The sequence below is a fragment of the Rhipicephalus sanguineus genome, chromosome 1 (genome assembly GCF_013339695.2).
Source record: "Rhipicephalus sanguineus isolate Rsan-2018 chromosome 1, BIME_Rsan_1.4, whole genome shotgun sequence".
Taxonomy (NCBI): Eukaryota; Metazoa; Arthropoda; class Arachnida; order Ixodida; family Ixodidae; genus Rhipicephalus; species Rhipicephalus sanguineus.
The window spans coordinates 61429507-61448557 of record NC_051176.1 but is presented as its reverse complement, the minus strand read 5'-3'; the positions used below and the strand labels follow the sequence as shown (position 1 = coordinate 61448557).

The 19051-nt window shown below is 46.1% G+C and overlaps 1 protein-coding gene across 1 annotated transcript in view; it reads left to right on the top strand.

Moving 5' to 3' along the window:
- LOC119392790 (probable cytochrome P450 49a1) overlaps nt 1-18830 on the top strand; it is a 49138-nt gene extending 30308 nt beyond the window's left edge. The window contains exon 5 of the mRNA XM_037659774.1: nt 18625-18830. Coding sequence (XP_037515702.1) covers nt 18625-18830 — 206 coding nt within the window. The remainder of the gene's footprint in view (nt 1-18624) is intronic.
- The last annotated feature ends 221 nt before the right edge of the window (nt 18831-19051 follow it).

The window sequence follows — 19051 nt, the reverse complement described above, 5'->3', positions numbered from 1 at the left end:
AAACCACAGATGTTATTATTATCACACCCTATGGCCACTCATAAATTATTTACTAGATCACAAAAATACTCTTGGCTTCCAGAACAAAGGTGAATGCATGGACGAGCATGCTCACTAATCCGAAAACAGCTTCTGTGTACATTTCCTGGCAGCTTTTAAGTGATCGCATGGTGTGACAGGCTCCGTAACATAATCAAAAGACAAAGCATACGCTTGCTCATGGCCTGTCTGATCTGTGGCACAAATTAACCCTTGGGCTTTTAAGTAGCTCCCACTGGACAGGCAAACTGCAGTGCAATCTATCCTTTTGTGCCTGAGGTACTTCTCTGAGGTAATAGTTGCACCATCTAGAAGTATTCTTTTTAGTTCAACTGCCCCTTCACAACTCCGCAATTCTGCATATCCCTCAAGAAAGCTTCGCTCAAGTTCTTCACATTTTCCAAGAGGAATTATACCACCAACGCGACCTTAGGGAGGTTTTTCTAAACAAAGCTCCAAAGCCTTGTCATTGACCACTGCTTTCAAGGCAGACAAGTTGTTTTGGAGAAGAAGGCGTGTGGCAATTCGCAGGGCCACACCATTCGACGAAGTCACCAGTTTCATTAACCTGCCTGAATTTGTTTCAAAAGTGAAGCAAGAATGAGCCCACAAAGGGCCAAAGAGCACCACTGACTTTGGTACATGAAGTAGCTGGTGGACATTGTACGTCATGTTACTTGGCCCATAAATAAACTGAACACGAACTACAAACTCCGTCAATAGCTCCGTGCTTTCATCTATCTCCTGCTGTGAGACAGAGTCCTTCAGCAGAAGGAATACACCAGCTACAAGTAATGCCCAATGATCCAGGTAGGCTGAGCCTAGAACTCCTGTTAGGCACGGCACGCTGTAGTAGAGTAGCCAGCACTACCACTCGGATGCCTTCCAGTATTTTCCAAGCTTAAATGATCTTGGCCGACGATTGATGCGGCCTAGCACCTTCACGGAGCACCACCTGTCGTTCAAGACCGCCATAGATGAATGCCTACCGCAACAGAAATCTGCTCCCACTTCAGAGAACCAAAGCTCTGTTATTTGCCGAGTGACTCCTAAAAGTACGCAGTGCATATAATCAGGGCACCATGCCCAAACAGAACTAAAACCAGGCAGATTCATTAAAGGGGATGGGCCCTTAACACCCCGTGCAATAGTGCCAGTTCGGACAGCTTTCTTCATGTCCAGCAAAGCTTCTTCGTCGCTGCGGTCTTGAAACGGCTGGCTCATAGTATACTTGACGGTACCTAGAACAAATGCACCCAAAAGACATGTGAGGCATGTCTGTTACACAAGTTGATGTCACTTGTTAGGGTGAAGTTCAACAAAATTTCAACAATTTCAAAATGTTGACAAGTGAGGAATGAAGTAAAGCACTAGTACTTTAGATATGGCAATCAGGCATAAACTCCTGCACATATCTTGATAAAGTGAGACGTAATTTTAAAACCTTCGAAGGTTCTAGTAAACATCAAGCCATATTTTAACTTATGCCAATGAACCCTGCCATGGAACAAGTAGCTGGCCAGAATGCCATGCATTCGCCTGAACTAGGCATAAGCTCAGAACAAAATGGAGGAAGATGTGTAAAATACTTGAACAGGTGAGGTCGCTAGAGCCAACGCTTCAACAAAAGGTATTTTCTTCAAGGGTTAGTGAAATTAATTTTAAAAGCTGACGTTACACCGTCATACCAATCTCCTGCATATTGAGGCCACTCTGAGCAAGGGTGAAGCTCAGTGAATGCTAAGATATATTATTTTGACACTGAAATCAATTATCGCATGACAAACCTACTGATGTCAACACAAGCATGACATCAGGCTGCAGCGTCAGTTCTGGCGACTTCACGCGCCAGTATAAGGCTAGTTGTGATGACTTTGGGTACCGAAACATACAATACGGCCGCTTGCACATCACCAAAAACATTCCAAATGTGCGCTTGCGTGTCACCAATGGAGCCACGTAGTGGAGCAGCCGTGGAAATATCATATTTTGCGCAAGCACGTGACAAAAATCATACCATGTAGTGACGTCAGGGTGCAGTAGGAACCGGAACTAGCTTTTAAAAACGTCGTAATAAATTATTCAGGGTGCAGTCATGCTTAATAGAACATTGTCTAATCTCTTGAGTACTTGGCCTTTCATTTGACAAAAAAGAAATGACAAATATTTTTGTATTTGTAACCCTTTCAAGGCAGCAACTCTCTAAGGCTGTTGCTGCTTTGAATAGAAGACTACTTGTTGAAACGGTGACTCTAGCGACACCACCTGTTCAAGGATTTTTCATCTTAGTTCATGCCTTTGACTGAACATTATGAAATTTTCGGACAATAGCCTGCCACTTCACTGAGGTTAAATGACCTTTTCAATAAAGTAATTATTAAGATTTAACATTCGGTGAGACTTACCATTGACATTTTCTCCTGGGTGGTAGCACCAACTGCAGCCATAGTATCCATTAAATTGGATAACGTGCTGCATTGCAGCCCTTGCTGGAGCATCCGCGCAACAACACAAACAGTACACCTGAAAATGTTAATATGTTGAAAATCTTGCTCATTGACCAAGAAATGCATTTGTGCACAGTGCGCAATCCAAATCAGCATAGTTGAGGAAAAGTACTTGCATTTGAGTTAATCAGCCTGTCCCCACAAGACCAGGTGATGCCACTGATATTCAGTTTCTCAAGCTGATCCACAAATGCTTAGAGCAACAGAGTCATGTTGGGGTGCTCCTTCCCGTACCATAATGATGGCGCCACAACATTTTTCCATCTGAGCAATGAAGGCAACTCGTTGGTGATCGCTTGAACAGGCCAAATACTGTACTTTGAGGACTCGAAGATTGGGCTTCCGTCTGAGTTGAGCGTAAGCGTCAAGTCATGCTCGGCCATTCCCACTTCACTGCGTGTCGCATGATAATGCTGGCCGTCAATGATGTCACGCATACTGTCGCCAGGAGCCCGTTCCAAAGTGTCCAGAACCGCATTGCTAGTCGACTTGCTTGATAGGACGGGCGACAGCTGCTTCTCTAAAGGAAGACTCACGAAGAAGCTGCCGCTGCGCACAAGGTGGCGACCCATGTATTCTTTCTTGCACAGAGAGCACATCACTTTCAGTTGTTTGCGTTCTTCTGGAGTTGTTGTCTTGGCCAGCAGTGCCATACAGTCTGCGCAGTAGAAATGAAACACAATATCCTTCATGTCCAACCCACAAAATTTCTTAAATAGGTATTTGCTCTCAGGAAATGCTTCTTTTCTCACGAGGTTGTTGAACAACCTTTGGATGCTCTCAATCGTTGTCCACGACAGACCGTGCTTAATGGTCATGTCCAACAACAGCATGAACGCGTCACCACGCGTCAGAGTTACTCCTTCGATGAACAGTTCACCTAGGTAGTCAGCATCGAAATAGTCACTCATTTTGGCAGTCGCACTGCCTGAATGATTTTCGTGCGGATCACCACGAAGCGGTGATGCAGTGGGAGTCGCTGTTCCGTCTGGCACATTCAGCGAAGGCTGGCTTTGCTTATCATCGCAGTCTTCATCACAACTTGCTTCTGGTGAAGAAGATGCGTCTGAATATTCGTAATTGTGTTCAGGAGATGAAGACGCGGATGAACACGGGTCGTCACATGAAGAGTCTTGTGGAGCCGACGACGTTGTAGCTGTCACTGGAAGCCGGCTGAACGGAGTCTCCAAGCGCCATTTGGTTGCCTTCGGCACACGGGCGCTTGAGCCAGGGTCGAGATACACTTTCCGCCTTTTCGGCAGAGCCATCGCCGAAGTTTGTGCCAACTACGATTACGCTAAATCCACACAAATACCACGCGCTGACTACGCGGCGAGCGATCACGTGCGCTACAGTGGCTAAGCTCAGGCAGTGGCTCAGGCCATGGCTAAAGCCCAATGGCTATGTTATGGCTAGTTTGTTGGATACTTACGGCGCTCGCATGCCCTTAATAATAATTCTTATTATTATTCGGTGTAGTGATGTTGTATGCGGTGCCCAACAAATTAGGTAACATATGTGCTTAACCAAGACGGCAGTAATGTTTCCGGTGTATTCAGGCAGTGAAAGCACAGCCTTTGAGATTAACAACGTCCTCCGAGATTTAGCTGTCAAGGCGCGATTTCGGTCACCATTTATCTCTAATTTGATTGCTGAATTGTGTTATAAAACAGGTAGTTTTTTTTTTGTCTACTGGGTTTTTCAATTTAGTTTTTACAAGCCTCGTTTTTTTTACTTTCAATTTTTTTTTTCTGTGGGGATGGGTCAGTTGTGCTCATGGTTGTGCTCACCTGCCCTACTGTTGCAAGGGGCAAGTTTAATCGCCATCAACACCGCATATGTTATTGTTATGCTTCTGTCACATGTTCTGTCATAAGCACGTGCGGGTCTGCGGGTGGTTGCAATAATTTCTCAAGCCCGATACTTTGTCACATTTTGAGACCGGCTGCCTTAAATGATGTTTGTGCTGGTGCGCTTCGTCAATGAAATTGACAAGACGAAAAGATATGTAATATCCGTCGAAGATATTCATGAATAAAAGCCACTCCACGTGCTGGACTTCGACAACAAACTTACATATAACGCTAACTGGAGCGATCCGGACGTCGAGGAGGAGAGCGGCGAGTACGTTGTACAAATTCTCAAGTTGGCAGGTAAGAATGTTTGCCTAGCGTTTTAGTAATTATATTCATGAGATTGCTAGCTATTTCCTGAACGTTGATAATTAAGGCGGTCTAGGAATCGCGAATGGCCGGCTCAGTGACTTAAATGAGCGATGATTTACCATGTATATGCGCTGCCCAATAGATGATGTATACATTACATTTCATCTTGGCATGGGGGATGGAAAAACTACCTTTCTCCATGCATCTCGTGGCGTTGCGCTAGACTGGACCACGCGTTTAACCGCAGTATGCGTGAATGCACCGCTTAGGGCAAAGAACTCGCGTTATTATGTCTGTCTCCAGAATAAGCTATTAAGCTTTGTAAACAATTTGCGTTTTGGGACAGTGTAATACTCATGTAACAATGCCGCGAGGGTAAAATCTGTTCTGTACATTAGATGTCTAAACAACAAATTCGCTAGTTAGTGAGGGTTTTCTTTGTATCGAAAAATGCTGCTTGTTTAATATCGAAGCTGATGCACTGCTGAATGCACCTTTTGCAGAAAAAAAAGAATTGAAACATACAGACAAAAGAACACCTGTCCCGCCAATTCATACATCTGATTTGGAGGATGTAGGCAGAGAGGATCCTGATCTCCGGACGAGCAGAAAAACTGCCACGCAGGTAAACTTCTGAGAAGAGCTTTTACCTGTGTCAACTGCTGTCGTAAATGGGGCTGCATGACATAAACATGGTGCTTATGTCAGTTATAAATGGTGAGATGCAATAGAATGAAACGCACCTCAGAACCTTTCATATTGAATAACTAAATGCCTCCTATATACTGATATTGTACATGCATGTGTATCATTGGCAGCTATAGATACTTAAAGTTTGAAGTTGATGTATGTACGATATGCTCTATGAAAATAGTTAAGCAGAATATAGAAAAACTGTGTTTCTTTGGATGCATCCAAGCCACCTCTGGTAGACCGCATAACTAGGTTTTGCATTCATGTTGTATCTTGCAGGAAACAAAAAGAAAACAGCAAAATCAAGTGCGGGCCAAAAGGCAACAACTAACAGAAGTGCTTGAGCGGCACACCAAGCATGCACTGCTAAACAACGCTACGGCTGCTGCTAAAACTGTTACGGCTGCAAAAAAGGTAACGGCAATGTGCAGAATGGCTTTAGGTGCTTCATGTTGAGTCAGGCCTCATTTGACTATAGTGAATGGCGAGATGACCTGCGTTTACATGATAAAAAAATGCTCCCTTAAACGTTCGTTCAGGCACTTTTTACCGCAAGACAAGGGGATCAAGTAAGCAACGCCCATCAGTACTGACTGATGTCATTATTCAAATAGCGTTGCCCTTACTGTAGGTTGTCATAAATACAACACCTTGCCATCATCTGCAAGTACTAAAATAAGCGTCCAAACTAGCTTGAACTACAGCTGCATCATGCGTGTGCTGTTAATCGGGACCGTAGTAATTGGATAGAGAAATTTGTTGAAAGACACCTGCGTGTGTGAATTTGGAGCAGCTGCTATCTTTAAGGCTAGAAAAGCTAATTTTGCAGCAATAAATCAAAATTGTCCTTATTTAGTGACTAGCTGTGCGCACCTAATTTGTTTAACTTTATTTTCCACTTGTTTACACAGGAAAAGAGGGTAAGCCTACGGAGAAAGAAGAAAATCCTGACTCAAGTGATGAGGACAGCCTCATCCAGATGTCGGAACTTAAAAATTCTGAAAAGGAGGCAAAGTTTTGGAAAAGTCGATACAAGTCTCAGTGCGAACATTCAGCATTCTTGAAAAGGCAGGTTGAATTCCTTGAGAAGAACATCCAGCAACAGTCGACTGTGTGTGAGTTGAATTTCCCAATATCATATATAAAGCATTTCTTAGCAAAACAAAGGCACTTGCAGTTCATAACATGAATAGCACAGCTTTCATATCGCATACGTTATGGAGGGCTTTCCACCACTGACATGTAGCACATACCCGCATGCCGCTGCCCGTGGTGTGCTGGTATTCGCTACAGATGACTCACAGTCTTCAAGTCATAATTGGCGCTGGTGTGATACGACAATTGTCATGTCACACCTAGCTACACCAGTTGTGGCTGTGGGATGGCTATTTGTTTTAAACAATATAGTGAACATTACTTATGTAAACATATGATTTCGCCATAGCCATATAGTTAAGTACTGCTCGAATATGCTGACAACCACCTCCTATGATATGCACATCGTCACGCCATAACGCTCACTTCGTTTTGATAAAACTCTCGTCCCTCCTCTACCATGAGTGCCTGCACTACTTTGTACCAGGAGCTGCATTTTACATGCCTGTGTAATTGGTGGGCCTTGCAAGTCCACAATATGGGCAGTACTCCTTAATTTACTTAAAGATATTGATCCACCTCGTAACACATGGCTTGGAAGAAAAAAATTCATCATAAGCTTCCTAGTGACTGCTTCACATGAAATTGATTCCACAATGCATAGAATCTGCCGTTTTTTTTGTTTTTTTAGGTGTTAATATATGTTAGCTGGGCTGACAAGTTACTTTTTTTACTTTTTCCAGTTTAGCAGACACTGGACAATTTAATCAGCCAGCCATGTCAGGGTGAAAATGGTAAGCTCAGAAATGTAACAGCCCACATTTTTAAGACTAGCTGTGAGCTTTGTGGTGGTGACTGCTAGGCTGTTTGTGTGAAAATTAATAGGCTGATGTTATTCATATCAAAAGAAAAAAATGAACCATGTAAAAAGTGAAGAAGTTCTCAGGTCACTGCTTTCTAACCATGTCCATGTTGAGCAAATTTCATGTATGTTGTGAGTATTTTTTTGTGTATTCTGACATTTTACTAGCCCTTGAACAATTTACGTTGTTTACTTTTTCCTTGGCATTTTGAACGTGGTTCAAACATCTGTCACACACACAATTAAATTTAAGGTCAGAAAGCTTGCTTCCATTTACACATAGTAAGACGTCTGAAGATCGGTTTATGTCCCTGGTCAGGAATGTAACTACAGCATGGTTCTCACATAAAGAGATAATGTGAAAATTTGAGCATGAATTAATTGGACTATTTCTTGCAGGTGCAATTTTGCTAAGGAGAATGGTAGCTGAGTTGCCGAAACCTGCAGCACAGTCAACACTAGAGAGTGTTAGGTGCCACGAGAAACCCTATGGTAACGAAACATATATTTACATTGCGTGTGTAGATGATCATTTTCTGTGTTGTCCTATCGTTCTCTCTAAAGCTATAGATTAGCGTTTTGCTAATATGAAAAACTCTGCAGGGGACACTGTACCTGCTGCACCTACACCACAAGCTACATCAGTGTCAATTGAAAGCGCCTGCACAGAGAAAGCGGTCGAGGAGGCTGTTTGTTGTAAGAACATCAGGATATGAATTTTCATTACGGTGACAGCATGAATGTATGCATTTCAGTGTACTAATATTTTGTTAATGATACCTTTCGTCATTACAGCTAACCAACCAGCTCAGCAGATGGCTGATTTTTCTCAGTGTGATGGTGGGCTGGTTAATGCTAAGGTCGTACTGTTTTTTATGAATTTCTTTTCATCCTTTGAGTGAAATAATTGAGCTTAACTTTATATGCACAGGCTCATTTATTGCTTAACAAGAGTGGCTTTCCTTGTTCATGCACTTCTTTCAGTTCCATCTTTCCAACAACATTATAATCACCCAAGACCAAGCAGCAAAGCTTTTTTAAAAACAAGAAAGGGACCATTTTGATAAGGGATGCTGCCCAAGTTGTGTGGGGGCGCGACACGCTTGCGCAGAGAAGTGTAAGCCGAAGACTGGCTCCCACCAAGGCCAACAGTGGGCAGGAGCCATCCAAACAGCTTACACCAGAGAAAGTAGAGGTTGTTTACGGTTAGTCTCCTTTTTCTGTCACAATACTGCACTTTAATTTAAATGAGTTTATTGTTTTTCAATTTTCTTTTGTTGCATTTTCCTGCAGGATGCCTTGCTCACTGGGGACAAGTCAACAATGTTGATACGACGCTGGCCCACCACACTGCAATGCGGACCTTGTGCGAAAAAATCCAAGAATGTAAAAAAAACTGCGAATGAAACATTGCTAAAGGGATTGTGCCTGAATAAACAGAGTGAAGCTAAGCTACATTTTGTTTATCATATACATAATACACTTTGCACCACAGTGTTCTTTATTTGCACAGGAGGTGCAGGTGAAAACCACATGCTGCAGTTTTTAATTAATATTTTCTAGCTTCCAGAAACTTGAAAGTAACTTTCGTCAGCTGTTCGTAATGAGTTTGGGTGACTACAGCATTAGAGCTGGCATCACTTTCTTTAGTGGCAAAAAATTCATATTTTCCAGTTGCAGCAACCAGTACTGTACGTACCACCCAAACTATGTGTATATCTAGATTCTTTTGGCTGGAATCTCTTCCAGCTGATTTCTAGCTGGAAGTTACTGCAGCTGGAAAACATTCCAGCTGGATTGTGGAACTTGAAATGTAATCCAGCTAGATTTTTCACAGCTGCAACCTTCCCGCTTTCCAGCTAGGTTATGGAACTGGAAATTAATCCAGCTGGATTTTTTCCCAGATGCAGCCTTCCTGCTTTCCAGCTGGATTTTTTACCCGCTCCTTCACGAGCTAGAAAAAGTTCCAGCTGGGCAAAATTTCCGGTTCCATAATCCAGCTGGAAGTAAAAACTTTTTCACGTGGGTACTCATTAATGTGTGTTGTTATACACACACGCACGCGCACACAGGCACACACGCACGCGCGCGACGTGGTCATGCCAGCAAAGCGGAGGTCAAACGCCAACAACGCCATGAAGATGCCTTGCTGAGAGCCAGGAAAGCTGAAATGAAGCGTCGTCGCCGTGATATGGATCCCCAACTACGAGAGCGGGAAGCCAATCACAGGCATCAACGACGCCAAAATGACGCACAACTTCGAGCTCGAGAAGCGGAGGCAAAGCCTCAGCTCCGCCAAGACAACCCTTAAAGTCCCTAAAAAATAGACAACCCTGACATGAGAGCGACTACTTGACATGAATGTCCCGCCGGCACTCATCGATGAGCAAGACTGTGCTGTAGTCGAGACGTTTTTCTCAATGTCTCACCGATGGCAGCACGTTATCTAATGTTTGCTGTTTGCTTGATATGTTTTCCGCTAGATCCATTTTTGGAGCTGTTTGTAAGTTGTGTTTTTAGCGGCGATGGGTGCACTCGATGCACTATACCGGCTTTTTCGAAGCATGGCGTCGCGCAAACAAACGTAATTTGATGGCCTCGCCAATGCGCCTACAAATCGCCGAATGGGCTCACTTTCGTCGTGACACCTGCCGAACAAAATAAAGAAGAATCCCTCAAGGCTGTGCTTAGTTTGCAAGGCACATGGCAAGAAGTCCGAGAGCCGATCGGAGTGCGAAAGATGTGAAGTTGTTCTTCGCATGCCTGTGTACTTCAAAGTTTTCACATACGAAAATCGCACTGAAACAGTTGATCCAGTTAAGCGTCGCCTTGCGCGATTTTGCGCTTCTGCCATGCAACATTAAATGCGTTGAGAAGAGTCCTTCCCCTAAATAGCATTTACGTATTCATTTTTTTCCGAAGCAGTTGCAACTAACATCGTGGCTTTGTGGTAGGACACCTGCTTGCCACCCGTGCTCGATCCTCAGTGGGACCGAAGATTTTTATTGTTTATTTTATTCGCATCTTTCTCGATTTTTCGGTCACGGACGATTTTTCGCTCACAACCAACGACGCCGATACCGGAATTTCTGTGACACGAGCGCTCTAACGCTATCGCGTGTAAAATCCCCTAACACCAGCTTGTTTTTCTATAGTCCTCTGGCAACCATGTAATCCGGAACTCTTACCACTGGCATTCTCATCGCAATAAACATCAGTCTTTCGATCGCATGTGGCGTCTCTTTCGTCTCCCAATAGTTCCTTTATTTTGATGCCGAAACCCAGGAGCTGAAGCCACCATCAGTTCAGCATTACAAAGAGGCCATCATGCGTCGGCATTCCGACGGACTTTACCGTTAACTCAACGATCCTTGGAGGTGCAACCGCCAAGGACTTCACGGTTCTAACAACGAGGCATAACGACGCCACAAGCCACGCCCTGTGAAACTGAAAACTAAAGCCAGCGGCGAAGAAAGACTCTGCTTACCTCGAGGTCAATCGTGGTGCTGAAAGCAACGCAACGACGGAGGTACGATGGGACGACTTAAGAAAAAACATGGCTGATCCCTCTGTCATAGGAATCGGTATAACACGAAAGTGAAACGTGTCTTCACAGACGTAGTTGAGCGTTTGCAGTGGATTCTTTCGCACCAAGCGCTAAGGAGTGAATGCTACAGCATCGAATTGTAATGTTACGCGAAGGACGGCAAGCCGGTCGAAACTTGCAATGCGCTGCTCAAGCAGAAAGGACGCGCGGAACGAACATACACAGGATGAGCGCGCACTGTGACAGTTGTAACTTATTTCTGTGTGAGCAGCGCGCTCCTTTCGCAAAAGCGGCCGCTGCAGTGAGCGAGGTGACCTTCGTGCTCTCAACGGAAACCTGCAGGCAGAGTGCAAGACGTACAAACCACCGAGATCACGAGATAAGCGCCCGCACGAGCGACCACGCCCTGTCGAGGCGCGCGCTAACGTGGGGGACGACTTTTAAAGCGCGCTCTTCTATGCTGTTCGAGCTCTTCGCGCCATCTCGCTAGTGGTAACGAAAACACGCTGTACCACCGATCTCTGAGTACCGCCACCGGCAAATGGTGTATATAAATAGCTCGCCGTTAGCACGACAAAGAACATGCCGTCTGTGGCGGAGTCGTTTCGCGTTGCGCGCTGGCGATCGAGAGGTCGTAAGTGCGACTCCCGGTGACGGAACTTTTTCTTATAGTTTTTTTCTTTGCCATATGTTAGTCTTTATATTTTACAACGTCATATTCGTGACGGAAACGCGTCAGTGCAGCCGTGGTGGACCCCGGCATAAAACACTTTCGTGTTAAAAACGAAGCGCTCTGAGAACCCAAGCGACGAAGTTGATATCCGAGGCAGATTCAGCGCTAGAAGCACAAGCAGATGAAGCGACACTGAACGTGCTGTCAGCAAGACTCGGCGCCCTCCTAACACACCTGAACGAGGTGGACGCTGCGGTTGAGCCGCTTGTGCCACACGAAGAAGCCGAGGAGAACTACGCACGTACAATCGCGTACAACGACAGAATGGTAACCTACGTCGCAAGCTCAGCCAACAAGCTGGAGCTCAACGAGCGAACGCCATCACAGCAACGGAGGCGTCACGGGCCCCTCGAAACGGGAACCTGAGAGCCAACGGTTCAAAGGTGAAGTTGCCGAAACTCGAGCTGCAGCGGTTTAGCGGCGCCGCCACGGAGTCGCAGCCCTTCTGGGAGCGGTACCAGCAAGCCATACATGACAACGACGCTCTTTCCGACGGAGAGAAGTTTTTGTAGTTGCAGTCGGCGCTTTCTGGGAGGGCAGCAGCGGCGGTGGCCGGTATACAAGCTACCGCAGCCAACTACAATACGGTCATCGAGCTTTTGAAGGAGCGTTTCGGACGCACGGATGTGCTCATCCAGGAGCATCTCACGCAGTTGCTAGACCTGCCAAATGTACGAAACGGGCAGGAGGTAAGAGACCTACGTCGCCTCTATGACCACATGCAGCGAAATACAGCCGCTCTCAAGGCACTTGGAGTTCAGACAGGCAGCTACGGAGCAATGCTCGCCTCCGCACTTCTGCGAATGCTGCCAGGTGAACTAGTGGTAGAATATCACAAATATTGGTCTGCAGAGAAAAAAAGAGGATAGCTTGTACATTGCGAGTTTGCAATGTTTTCTCAAAAACGAAGTGGAGAGCCGGGAAAAGGCGTTACAGGTTGGGCAGAGAGAAGGCAAAGGCAGTAGTACAAAACCACGTTTTGATAACGAAAGGTCCAGAGCTCCGAGGGCGTCAGCAGCTTCACTCTTAACGGCTAGTGATTCCAAACAGAAAGAGCCTTGTGCGTTTTGTGCCGCTAAGGATCATGTGACGAAGGAATGCCAGACGCCGCTTTCTCTCGAAGAAAGAAAAGGGGCACTCCTCAAAGCTGGCATATGCTTCCGCTGTTCTATTAAAGGGCACACATCGCGAGAATGTCGCAACAAAGGAGTAAAGTGCAAAATATGCAGTAAGAGCCACCTTACTCAAATGTGCAATCCTGCGTGGAAGCCTGCTGCTAACACAGCAACCGAATTGCACTCTGCAACAGGTAACAAAGATGACAAAACGACAACTGTACTGCTCCAGACAGCTCAAATATGGGCAAAGGGTACCCAGCGAAGACTGCTCACCCGTGCACTATTTGATGGCGGAAGTCGGAGAACATTTGTGACAGAAGAACTGCCACGTAAGCTGAATTTGGAAGTACTTGGTGAGGAAGACATTACCATTTTTCCCTTTGGAGGAGCAGACAGGGCCATTAAGACAAAGCGCAGGCGAGTACGGCTTTGGTTGAGGAGTCAGTATGACAGAAAAGAGCACTGTCTCGAGGCCTTGGAGATACCTGAGATCTGTTCTGACGAGCTTCTTGTGCCCGAGAAGGTGATAAAAGAGGTCCGAATGAAAGTGGCTGACCTAGCTGACGTTACCTTGCCGCCTGCACAATTACAGCAAAATGGATTGGTGCTGACTACTATTGGAGTCTAGTGACCGGCGAAGTGCAGAACCTTCAGGGTGGCCTAGTTGCAATTAAAACACACTTCGGGTGGACACTGCAGGGCACAGTGCCGTACCGCAACACCAGTGCAACGGTAGCTGTCCTTCGAGCCGTTGTAGCGGAAAACAAATGTGCACTGACGACTCAGCTCAAATCTTTCTGCGAGCTCAAAAGCATGGGTATTGTGGACCAAGTTCCACATCATCAGGAGCACGAAGAAGTTCATAAGGCTTTTAAGTCCTTCATTAGGTTCACCAATGGAAGATAAAGTAGCTCTTCCATAGAAGCCCATGGATTTTCGTCTTGCTGACAACGAGGGAGTTGCAAAGAAACGCTTGGCCAGCCTCACACAGAAATTGTTGAAAGATGAGGCAATGCTGACGAAGTACGACGAGGCCATACGTCAGTACCTTGAACAAGGATTCGCCGAGCGGCTTCCGAAAAACGCAGTAAGCATTGAGAACAGATTGTATAACATGCCCCACCGAGCTGTGTTGCGCCCTGCTAGCCTGTCAACTAGCGTCAGAGTGGTCTTTGATGCGTCGTCGAGCGATACTGGGTGCGTGTCACTGAATGAAGCACTGAATTCAGGACCGAACTTAAACCCCGATATCTTAAACGTCATGCTCAATTTCAGAACGCACCGCATCGGACTCAGTGCAGATTTCGAAAAGGCGTTTTTACAAATATCACTGAGAAAGGAAGAGAGAGATGCCGTACGCTTCCTCTGGTATGAAGTAGTACCCACTAAGAAAAAACCGAACCCGTCACTTGAAGTCTGGAGGATGACACGAGTTCCTTTCGGAGTGACCAGTAGCCCATTTCTGCTTGCTGCCACGATACGTCACCATCTCGGTATGGTGGACAACCGTTCGGGCACAGCACGAACACTGGCCGAGAGCTTCTACGTCGACGACCTCATTTCAGGTGCCGACACGGAAGAAGCAGCTGAAGAATTCTATCGAGAAGCACTGGGCATAATGAAAGGGGCAAGCATGTCCCTTCGAAAGTGGAACTCAAATTCCAAAACGTTCCAGGAGATATTTCAGAATGAAGGAACTGGATGTCCCACGAACACAGTGCAGTGCCCCACAAGCAGTACTACGCGTGTGTTAAGACTTGTATGGGATAAAGAAAAGGACCACCTTGCCTTTTCTGTAGAACCTATCTTAGATTTCCTTGACCGAAACTGCAACACCAAAAGATTCATTCTTCAAGCATCAGCGCGTATTTTCGATCCCTTAGGTCTGCCTTCTCCAGTCACTGTGACTGCCAAATTGACGTTCCAAGAACTCTGGGAACTAGGCGTTGGCTGGAATGCACCATTACCCGAAGAGGTGCAAGCAGTGTGGACACAATGGCACACTGCACTGCATCATTTAACTGCGGTAACCGTTCCAAGATGTTGTGTCAGTGCTGAATATGACAAAATAGAGATTCATATATTTACTGATGCAAGCCCCAAGGCATACTGCGCGGTTGCATACTTGCGGGTTTGTCGACTGGGCATTCCAAATGCAAATTTGATCTTGTCGAAATCGAGAGTAGCCCCACTAAAGAAGCTTTCCCTTCCAAGACTTGAATTGATGGGCATGCTAATGGGTGCCCGACTGAAAGACTACCTGGCCCGATCATTTCCACTACAAGTGGAAGAGTGGTTTCTGTGGACGGATTCAACCATCACACTTCACTGGGGGTGGGGCTCTGCGAGGCAGTGGAAACCCTTCGTGGCTAACCGAGTGATGTAGATGCAACGGCTCACAGATCCAGCACAATGGAACCACTGCCCAGGTGCAGAAAATGCAACTGACCTCTTAACACGAGGAGTTTTGCCTAAAGTGTTCAAAACAACTACGGTTTGGTGGCATGGACCTTCATGGCTGTCCCAGCCCTCTGCTGTTTGGGCACGCCGCGAAAGCGTCTGTGAAGACATAACTGCAGAAGATGAAAGAAAGCCAGTTCACGTTCACACTGTTGCGCAGTCGGTGGAAAAATCAGCCTTGCCTTTTAAGCAATTTAGTTCCTGGACTAAATTGATCAGAGTTGTCGCATGGATGCAGCAATTTGTGCACAACTCCAGGTATCCCCGCGAGAAAGAGCAGGGATTTCTGACCGCCGAACAAATAAACAAAGCTCAGATATATCTGATCAGAGAAGTGCAACGTGAGACTTTTCCCGAAGAACTTCAGTGCATTTTTCGCTCGGTAAGAATACCGAAGGGCTCACCATTACTTGATCTGCCTGTATTCCTAGACAGTCACGGAGTATTGAGAGTTGGGGGACGTCTAAGAAATGCCGAAATACCTTACGACACCAGGCATCCGATTGTGCTCCCGCCGAATCATCCTTATATTGACCTATTAATTGAAGGAACACACAGACGCCTTTTACATGCTGGGCCTCTTGAAACGCTTACAGAACTAAGAGAACAGTTCTGGATAATGAAGGGAAGGCAGGTAGTAAAAAAACGCCAGGCCTGCGCTGAAACCGCAGCACAGTCACAGCGAAAGCTGGAAGAGCGGCGTTTCAAGAGCCCGTTGTAAGCTCTCTTGGGGCTACAATACAAGTACACTAGAAAGGTACCCACTACGCCATAAATCAAATTTTCGTGAACTTGGGAAGCTCCTACTGAGCCATTATTCGTCATTCTGCGGAGAAGCGAGGCACCAGCTACACGTCTGTAAGGGATTATGTGCACTTTTGTTGACGCGACGACTGATGACGATGAAGAATTACGGCTCAGCCCTTTGTAATGGGTTGGAAGCTTTAAACGGCCCACCAGTTATGTAATTTGCACTGGGTGACGCCCGGTCGCTATTTCCCTCTGCCGTCATGCTGTATAACATACGCTGACGTGGGAGAGAGACGAGGCAGGGGTGCGAAGAACTTTACTGAGACCCCGAGGAAATGGATCATGCGCTTATGGGCTTCCTTCGCAACCAATACAAGTGCACTTGCGAGGAACCCACTACGCTATAAATCATTGTAATTTTTTAGAAGTAGGGCAGCAGGCACTGTGCCATTTTTCGTCATTCTACGCAGAGCCGTGCTATCTGCTAAACGCATGCAAGGCATTATGCGCACTTTGTTGATGCTGTGCCTGATGACGACGAAGAATTATGGCAGAGACCTTTGTAATGGGTTGGAAGCAATCAACAACCTACTCGTTGCGCAATTCGCATTGTGTGGCGCCTGGTTATAGAATTCGCGTTGTGCGACGCTTGGTGCTTATTTTACTCTTCTACCACGCTATATTGCATATGCTAATGTGGTTCGTTCCCGACACGAAGCCTGTATAGGACCTTTTTGCAAAGGAGTTTCAACCACCGGCATGGCTCAGAGGTTGAATACTGGGCTCACACGCAGAGGGCCCAGGTTCGAACATCGTTCCATCCTGGAATTTTTTCTTATTTCGTTTTTTTTTTTCTTATTTCGAGCGATACTGGTTACGGACACCGGCGGCGGCGGCGGCGGCGGCGGCGGACAACTACGGCGCCAAAAACGGCCGGTGAAATGATCTCATAACAGCTTTCGCTGTAAAAGGACACTGAAAATATGCGTGACCTGTGACCGCTTCAACGGCAGAGCTGCCACTGAAGTAGCGGCCCCTTTGCCTCCTGAGAGAGTAACAAAGGCGTTGCCTTTCGAGGTGACAGGCATAGATTTTGCTGGCCCGCTCTACACAAAAGATCAGGGCAGAAACAAGAAGTCTTACATTCTCCTCTTTACATGTGCGGTCACAAGAGCGATACACCTTGAATTGGTAACAGACATGTCAATCGACAGCTTTCTTAAAGCGTTCAGAAGATTTGTGACAAGAAGAGGAGTGTGTCGAGTTATTTTCTCAGACAACGCAAAAACCTTTCAACGAGCGTCACGTGACCTACGAAGGTTGCGGAAAACCATACGTGGGAAAGAACTCCAAAATTATTTTGCTGAGCATCGCATCCAGTGGAACTTCATCGCCGAAAGAGGCCCGTGGTGGGGCGGCTTTTGGGAAAGATTGGTACGATCTGTAAAGTCCTCTCTCAAGAAAGTTTTGGGAAACAGTTACTGCACTTTTGAGGAACTTGCGACGATCCTCACCGAAATTGAAGCAGTCATCAATTCTAGGCCTCTGACATATGTCTCTGCAGAGGCCACCGAAGTGGAACCTCTGACCCCTTCTCGTTTTCTTGTTGGCAAGCGTCTGACGTCACTGCCCACATCGACTTCCCAAGATCCTACGCCACGGCCGAACAATCTTGAAAGGAGTTGGAAATGCCGACAAAGAATAACAGGTCATTTCTGGCGAAGATGGCAGAAGGAATAACTGAACAGTTTGCGTAGCGCACATTTCTACGTACCGACCTCGTCGAACGCCATCAAAGAGGGCACGGTGGTGCTTGTCTACGAGCATCTATTGCCACGGCAACTATAGAAGATGGGAGTGGTCGCCAAGGTGTTAGTCGGACGTCACGGGCGGATCAGGGCCTGTATGGTGCGCCTACCAAGTGGGACTGTGATCCGAAGACCAGTGTGCAACTTTTGTATCCTCTGGAATCTTTATGTGAATGAGCTAAGGCTCATTGGGGGGGGGGGGGGGGGTAGTATGTAAAATCTCCTAACACCAGCGTGTTCTTATTTAGTCCTCTGGCAACAATGTAATCCGGAACTCTTATCACTGGCATTCTCATCGCAATAAACATCAGTCTTTCGAAAACGAACAACGATGGCAAGTGGCGTCTCTTTCGTCTCCCAATAGTTTCTTTATCGCGTTAAAATTATTCACGCGGACTCAGACTCAGACTCACGGCCCGATCTGAATCTGAGTGAGTCGACTCATGAGTGAGTTTGTCGACCTGTGCGTCCTGGCCACATGATGTAACGCAATCGGCAACTGGGTGACGGCTAGCTCTACTATGGCGCATTCTCGTAGTGAGTCGCCACCGTGGAACGTATGTCGTACAGCGCTCTGCTTCCTTAAAGACAGCTGAACGATTACCGAGTTAGGGTTTCTTCTAGCGATGTATTTAGGAAGCGCTATGCAGAATAGAGCTGCTGCACACGTTGCAGATGGAAGTTTACTGCATCATCCTGTGTGTGTGGCTTTGCGGAAGTTTACTCGCCTCAAGTGTTGCGCACAACTGTCCTAGACATCCTACTCTATAGGAAATTCGTGCTATATGTGATATCCATGCTTCGCATTGCAGTCAAAATTCATATCTCTTTTATTTGTTCTACGCAGGTATAGTGTTGTCATCAGTGGATGCGCGTCTGGGCGCATTGAAGCATCCACTTGATCCCACATCTGATGGTGCAGCGATATTAAACGACATGGAGACAATATTTGCCTGTATGCAAAAGTTTTGTTACCGGTTTCCATACTTTCACTACTTTCGAACGCCTACTTGGAGCCATTTCGAGCGCGCCATGGATAACTTTACGGTGTAAGTACTGCTTTTCCAGCCAGATCTTGTTTTACCCGTGCACTGCGTGATATCATTAGCTTTCTCCCTTTAATAATGAATGAAAATGAAAATGTGACGTGACTGATTTACGTCAAAATACCAGGTATTCTATTTTTTTAGCTGAATCCCCAGTTGAAAAAAAAAACAATTGGAACCATTTGGAAATATCAATGGGGCCAAATAGTAATAGTAATTTCCGATTGG